The 7,354-nt window shown below is 47.4% G+C and overlaps 3 protein-coding genes across 4 annotated transcripts in view; 2 read left to right on the top strand and 1 right to left on the bottom strand.

Moving 5' to 3' along the window:
• Positions 1–725, top strand: LOC120959008 (COX assembly mitochondrial protein homolog). Its single transcript, XM_040382123.2, has 2 exons — positions 1–181; positions 264–725. The coding sequence occupies exons 1-2, from the start codon at positions 103–105 to the stop codon at positions 575–577; spliced, it is 393 nt and encodes a 130-aa protein (XP_040238057.1). The 5' UTR covers positions 1–102; the 3' UTR covers positions 578–725.
• LOC120959006 (UDP-glucosyltransferase 2-like) overlaps positions 649–7,354 on the bottom strand; it is a 13,979-nt gene continuing 7,273 nt past the window's right edge. The window contains exons 2-4 of one of the 2 annotated variants that reach the window (XM_040382121.2): positions 2,231–2,492; positions 1,145–2,160; positions 649–1,080 (exon numbers count right to left, since the gene is read on the bottom strand). In XM_040382121.2, the coding sequence (XP_040238055.2) occupies positions 777–1,080; positions 1,145–2,160; positions 2,231–2,491 (1,581 nt within the window). In that variant the 5' untranslated portion in view covers position 2,492 and the 3' untranslated portion in view covers positions 649–776. Of the gene's footprint in view, positions 1,081–1,144; positions 2,161–2,230; positions 2,730–7,354 lie in introns of those variants that run through there. The other variant, XM_040382120.2, reaches the window with a different exon arrangement.
• LOC120959004 (uncharacterized) overlaps positions 3,332–7,354 on the top strand; it is an 8,592-nt gene continuing 4,569 nt past the window's right edge. The window contains exons 1-3 of the mRNA XM_040382117.2: positions 3,332–4,063; positions 5,318–5,481; positions 5,565–7,325. Coding sequence (XP_040238051.2) covers positions 3,481–4,063; positions 5,318–5,481; positions 5,565–7,325 — 2,508 coding nt within the window. The 5' untranslated portion in view covers positions 3,332–3,480. The remainder of the gene's footprint in view (positions 4,064–5,317; positions 5,482–5,564; positions 7,326–7,354) is intronic.

The raw sequence follows: 7,354 nt of genomic DNA, 5'->3' as shown, positions 1-7,354 counted from the left end.
CAATCGGCTGCTGTCATTCCGCAGCAGAATCAAAACAACAAACACTTCCCTGGGCCCGGTGCTCGCAGTTTCTTTGCGTGTTGCTACAGAAATCTGTGATAAATGGCTCATTCTTTTGCAAACGACCCGTCGGAACCAACGATTCCTCTCGGCGCAAACAAAGGAGGACCCCATGGACTCGGTAAGCGCTTCTTCGACTCTTGTTAACGGTTGTGTTTGGCCACCACGCACACTACTTACATAAGCATTTGTTTCCACCGCAGGAGATCCCGAGGACCGCCGACTCCGGAAGGTGGAACTGGAGGTGCTGATACCGAAGATAATGCGGGAGCGAGCAAAAACCGAAAAGTGCATCCCGGAGGTAAAGGCGTTCGAAGATTGCTGCAAAGGTTCGGGGCTGTTTATGGTTGCGAAATGCCAGGAGCAGAACGATGCACTTAAAGCCTGCAGCATGGAGTGGTACCGGAACGAGCAGTTCAAGCAAGAGTGTACCGAAATTTATTTGGCCGAACGGAGTGAGTTCCGACGAACGGGATTGCCCAAAAAGTTCCGAAAGAATGATGCGACCGGCAAGTAAGGATTTTCGATTATTTTTTATTGGTTATTTTCATTTGATTCAGTGAAACAAGCAAAAAATCAGGTGATGAGTTCTAGCTGCTTGGTTCTTAATCCTTGTTGTAAAATGTGCTGTTTAAAGTTAGGAATAAAATGTAAAAAAACATGTACATCCCAGAGCGTTAAAGTGCTATCTATTGCAACTCATCTAATCACAACATTTATTGTTTTTTAGTTTTCTTCTTAGCAACGTTAGATTTAGTTGATTTCAAAGGTTGTTTGCCACAGCACAGCTTCCGGCAGCCATAAGACAATCCAAAAACTAATGTTAATGCAGCAAACAAAAGTACCAAGATTACATCCAACGAGTAATAGATATACCAAGGCAATTTCGGTGCATAGGAACGTTCGTACTCCATAGCACCATTCTCGATTACATTGATAATTGACCACCGAGCCAAATCCAGCGGTGTTTGTGGTCGTGTTTTGTAAGCACGTGACAAGGATTGAGCCATCCGTCGTTTTCTGCAATGCACAAAACCGCATAATCATCGGATGTATGATTCAATTAACAACAACCCTTACTTACCTGTCACTTAAACCTTCGCCGATGCAGCTAGCAATGTAAGTTACATTGTCCACCTGCTCGTAATCCATACGAACTCCAGCTCCACGATTGACCAAAGCTGCCGCATTGAGAAACTGATCGCCGTAAATGGGCATAACAACGACCGGCACACCACAGTGGACGGCTTCAGAAACACCCAACAATCCTCCGTGCGACACAAAAAGCCGTACATTCTTATGGCACAACACATCCCGCTGAGGAAGCCATTTCTGTGTGTAGAGATTTTTGGGCGGATTGTCGAGCTCATCCTCCCATTTCCACACCACTTGCTGCTCGAAACGTGCAAATGCTTCCAGCATAGCGTTTCGCTTTGCCGTTGGAAGTGTAGCAGCCTTTAGCACGGATCCAAAGGACACAACTATCACCCCATTGGATGATTGGTCCATAATCTGTTGCAATTTCGTCGGCAAAGGTTTCTCGCCCTGAATGTGTACTCCACCGATCTCTACCACCGCAGGAACTAACGGCCGAGCACCGCTGAGGGTGTAGTGTTGATTGATCAGTATCAGCGAGGTATTCTGCACGATCTCCGCCACGTCGGGAATGGCTGCATTCGGGAACTTTTCCTTCAACAGCCTGTTGTCACTAATCTGTACGATGCGATACAAATGCTTTACCACTCTGGTTACTAACCAATTTTCAAACCTTTGCCAGAAGCTCATCTCCTCCGAAAATGTACTAAACTCCGATGGAATGTACGAGGGAGTATCGGGCAATCCGACACGATCGTAGTGCCAAGGCATTATCGCACAGCTGCTCAAACCCACTAAAGGAACTTGCAACAGCCAGGCTATGCCTGCCATACAATCGGTAGCGAAAACCTCCATCACGACCAAATCGAATGGGGCCACTCGATGCGCTTCGAGTATTTGATCGATGGCAGGCGAATCCAGCGCCGCCTTGCAACTGTCCATGCCCCACACAACTAGTTCGTGGAATTCGTGAAAATTATCGATAAAAGTTCTGCCAGTAAAATCCTACGCAAAGAGAGAGATTATTAACGTTATGAACAGCCTGCAATTACCATTTTTGTACCGCATAACCAACCTGTAAGCTGAACGCATTCGTCAAAACCTCCTGCCCTTCGAAGCGAAGGTCGTGATAATTTGGTACGGGTTCCGAATCTGGAAAATAGCTAAGCACCGTTACATGATGACCATCGTTCGCCAGGCCCCTCATTATGGGGTGAAACACTTTGAAATGGCTTAATCCTGGATGGGGAAACAGTCCCAAAATCCGGTACCCATGGCTTGAAGAACCGATTGCCAGCACAATAAGCAGAATCTTTATTTTCCACGGCCCGAACATTCTGTGGAAGAAGCGAAAAGCGGTATGGCCTTCAGTGAACTGTGCTCCAATCAAACATCAAGCATAATCTTATCAGCAGCTGTTGTGATTTCGTCACGCGAACGAACCATGGGGGCACAGAATTTGCATTGCCCAATGCATGCAGTTTTGACAATTTGGCTGTTGAATGGATTGGAGGCTATGTAATTAAAACAAGCGGCACGAAACAACATTTCATGATTTTTGAGCCATTGATGATAATTCGAGTTGAGCGCGATTGCCTATCGGACAAGATTAGGCAACTCAAATATGCTGAGATTCGTATGAAGAGCTATTCTTTGGCATTTACTAAACTTGTTTAAGTGCCACCGACGGATTTATTGAAAGAATTTTTATTCCATTATTTTAAGTTGAAGCGCACGGCTGGATCATCTGAACTGTCAAATTGAATTGCGCCATCACATCTTGACGACCACCCGCCATATACATCTTGGGCGACTTTGAGTAGTATATCTTAACCTTGTATATTTGTCCGTTGAATTGTCCATAATTTGTCCCGTTTTGTTGAAAATTATGTATAAAATTACTTTACAATGATTAGAACAAGCAGCTTGCATATTGGGAATGTTTTCCTTAACTCAATTCCACACAATATTCCCTAAAATTAGCAGAATTAATCATATTTTAAACGCTTGTTTACATTCAAGTTTTATTTTAAACGCATCCACTTTGTATTTTTATTGTTTTATAATGTTAGCATACAACAAAACAGGTTTAAATAATATTTCCATTAATTGCTCCGTCAACATTCGATAAAATGTGTAAACAAAATGTCAAATGATTTGGTCCTCGTATGACCAGCTGTACGCCTTTGGTGCCTGTGGTCGCCATTTTTGTACATTGTAAGAATGCGAAAAGTCAAACATCCCAGCGAATGCGCTTTGTGAGTGAAAATGTGCTAATAAAGTGGTACTCTCGCGCTAAAGTGGCGTTCCGGTGTGTACACCAGCATGAAGCCGTGCGGCGAGAAAAGTGCGGTGATGGCGGATAGTGCAGTGAATGTGCAAAAATCGGATGACAAATATTGTACGCATCAGCAGCAGCAGCAGCAGCGAACAAGTGCAGCGGCCACCACCAGCAGCAGCGGTGACGGGGGTCTAAGCAATAATAATAACACGAACAACAATAGCAGCAACAGGAGCGGCAATAGTGACTGTCTGTCGCATCCTACGAAAACACAGCCGACGACTTGTTCGTCCTCTGTAGTGGGTAGTGCAAAATCGGGCGCGGATTCTACCGCCGCTACCAGCGCTACGGCGAATCTTACCACAACAGCATCATCATCATCATCAGCAGCAGCAGCACCGTCATCATCAACAAGCGCAGCAGTGGTAGTGGCAGCAGGCGGTGGTGTCGCTGTCGCAGCCGCCGCGGTGGGAACGGGGAAGATGATGATGGCTGTGGAAACTGAGCAAGCTCCCAAAAATCACGTAGACCAAATGACGGTGAAAATGATTGCTAAAAATAATGATAAAAGTTCGACGCCGGCTAAGGACACCCAGCAGCAGAGCAGCGTTCGCAGTTCCGATAATGGTAAATAATAGTTTGTAAGAATGTTGGTGCACGTCGGTCGTGGCGGTGGTAGTGGTGGTGATGTGTGCAATGCACACTTTTCCCCTTGTCTATTCCAAGCGCCGCAGGGCTTCTATTTCTTCGAGAAGCCACTCACAATGTATACGCAGTGACGAATTCGTGAATCGCGCCAGAATCTAGAATTAAGTTCTTCGCGAAAACAACAATCCAAACAGAGGACGTCGTGCGTTTGCAAAGTGTTGATTAGCTTCGCTTTTGCAGCAGCGGCTGAAAACGGTGGGAAAACAAGGCGACCAGCGAAAACATCCACCATGACGACATATGAACTATGCACGTACATCCATCCATCGCCCTTTTACACAAAGTGGCGCGCGCGTTCGTGGGTGCCCCGGGGCACGTTTGAAGAAAGAAGCTGCTCCCCACCCATATTTTTACCAGCAAACACTCTCCCACCAACACACACACTTACACGAACCGCCCGCCCGTCTGCACACCCTTCCGCTTGCTTGCCCGTCGTCGCGTCCACCCACTTCCGCGACTATTTAATGATGCGCATTAGAATGGCTGTGTGTTTTTGTTTACGTGTATGGTTTGTGAGTGCAGCAGCAGCTTCTTGGCTTGGGGGGGGCGATGCTTGCAGAAGAGATGCAATATAGTGTGTAAAAGCGGTTGATGTAAAATAAATTATGTATATTATCATGTATCGAATGAGAGGGTTGGGCGTGTAAAATGATCCAGAATTCGATGCTGTGCAGGCTTGCGTGTGTGAGCTATTTTTTTTTGTTGCTCTCCCACTTCCGTTTCACAGTGTTTCATGATAGAAGTGGAAGTGGAGGCATCAAGCATCATGTTTTACTCCCGTTGCACAGTTTTTTTCGAAGTCATTAGCTACAGTAATTGAATTGTTTTGCCAGCTCTGTTCAATCGGTTTCCATATACTTCGAAATAATTGTGTCATATTAGTTAATGCCCATCAGGGAGCAAACATACTTTTTTAAGCATTATGTTAATCACCGATATGGTCAGTTGTATTTTTTTTGCGTCAAATAATCATTTTAATAGCTTGATGGACACTCATAACAAACGCTTAAAGATGTTGGTACTGGGCGAAGAGTTGTTAAATCGATATTTCTATATCCAAATGCAGATAGAAATAAATCAAACGTTATTTTACTATTTATTTGCTTGCATTGGGTTCAACAAACTCTAAATGTTTTGCTCATATGTTAATTCATTTCTACTTTTTTCCAACAGGATTAACAAAAAGCCATAAGAAGAAAAAGAATAAGGATAAAGATCGGGAACGAGAACGAGAACGAGAGCGTGACAGAGCAGACAAAGACCGTGATCGTGAAAAACCTCGCGACAGAGATCGGGATCGTGATCGGGATCGTGATCGTGATCGTGATCGTGACAAAGTAAGCATCCAAACCAGAGTAGAAACAAATCCCATATCAAACGTTGATTACACCCCCCTTTTTCTCTTACACTTTCGCATCAGGACCGTAAACGACGTCGCTCGGAAGATGGTACATCCGGGACGGGAAACTATAAACGCGGAACCAAGGAAGGCAGCAGCACCAGCAACAGCACCGCCAACACTCCATCACGCACTCAATCGGCTACAGCGATCGGAAACACGGCACCAGAGCCTCCGGGATCGTCGTCTGCTGCCCTAGCGGGAACAGCATTGATACAGAATAAAGAAAACCACCATCAACAACAGCTAGCTGGGTTTGCGACGGCACATCAAACTATCAAACGGGAGCTGTCCATCGAAACGGCTTCCTCGGTAGTTGCCTCAAGCACGGCGGCAGCGACCGCCCTGCTGCTGGAGCACGGTGCGGCAACCATCGTCTCGCCCGTGGCAGCAGCAGCCGCAGCAGCGGCCGCTTCCATCTCGGGCACTCCGATATCGCCCGTAAATCTGCTGCTGAATCTCGAGCGCAGCAAGAACGAGCTGGCGAGCGTGAAGAAGCAGGACGTTTTCATCAAGAAAGTGTACCTACCGGCCAAGAACAAGCTGGCCAAGCCGGAGAAAACACGCGACGATGTAACGAGAGCGCTAAACTTCGGCACCGATAATGGGACAACGGCTTCGGACGGAGTGGATCGGCCAGCATCAACGACAGCGACAACGGTGGCTACCGAAGCAGGAACGGTCATACCGGCGCTAAATGGTACCACCGCTGGCATGGGTGGTTCCCCTGGCCAGGTCGTTGGCAATAACACGAGTAGCCTCATATGCGTTGCAAACAGCATTGCAACCAACCTCAGCAACAACAGTACAACTGCAACCAGCAACTTAATAGCACCTAGCAATAAGCCCAATTCAAACATATTAATCAAGCTTGAGTCGCCGAAAAATGTGGACGAAAGGGTAGACATTAAGAAGGAACCGGTCAATCACCACACCCCCCATCATCATCATGCGGTGGCGGTGGAAACTATTGCTCCCGCCGCGGTACCCAGCACACCCGTCAACGGAACATTAGAGGACCACCACCACAAGGACAACGTTTTGAATGGCACGGTGGACGATATTAGCAAGGAAACTCCCGTTGTTGCAATTAAAAAGGAGGAAGCAGCGGAGCGTCCGATCCCGCATACGGAAACGCCTTCCAAAACGGTTCTTTCCGCACTGAACAGCATCAAATCGGAAACTCCTGGAAGCGGGCAAAAGCTTCCGGGCGGCAATGCTTCGTCGGCCCACAAGAATGCCGGCGGAGGGCGGGAGTGCTCCCGGTGCTACAAACGGTCGAAAATCAAGCGTGCCAACATAGGCATCCAGTGCCGCCGGGGGCCAGCTTCCGGAACGTCGTCCACATCATCATCTCAATCGCAGGACGCAGGTGGTGCGCTGGTGAGCGAATCAACGGCACGAATAGGGTCAATTAACCGAAACGCCAACTGCCCGGTGCGGTCGAAGCAGCTCGAAGGTCTGAAGTACGGGCGGTTCATGCGGGTCGAGGTGCATCCGAACGGTGGCGCTTCAGTGGTGCACATGTACCAGGACGAAATCAGTGTCCTTTCGGAGGTGGAGATGGAGGAGCTGGTGCAAGAGTTCTTTCAAGTCGTATTTGCGGAGGACGAGGACGGCTACGCGGACCATGTGATGGGCATTGTGCACGATGCCGCTTCCTATTTGCCCGATCTGCTGGAGCATATGGCAGAAAACTATGCTAATCTTACGGTCAAGTCAGGAGTGCTCGGTCGTAACTCGGACATTGAAACATGCACAATGAGTCAGTACAATGAGCAGGTAAGTGCAAGCTGAAGTGAGCGTGTGTT

Source organism: Anopheles coluzzii, chromosome 3 (genome assembly GCF_943734685.1).
Source record: "Anopheles coluzzii chromosome 3, AcolN3, whole genome shotgun sequence".
In the NCBI taxonomy this organism is placed as follows: Eukaryota; Metazoa; Arthropoda; class Insecta; order Diptera; family Culicidae; genus Anopheles; species Anopheles coluzzii.
The sequence above is the reverse complement of the archived record's forward strand: the minus strand, read 5'-3'. Positions and strand labels throughout refer to the sequence as shown.

Coding starts and splice junctions, on each gene's coding strand:
- LOC120959008 (XM_040382123.2), top strand. CDS start 103: ATGGCTCATTCTTTTGCAAACGACCCGTCGGAACCAACGATTCCTCTC. Junction 182..263: donor AGGAGGACCCCATGGACTCG/GTAAGCGCTTCT, acceptor TTTCCACCGCAG/GAGATCCCGAGGACCGCCGA.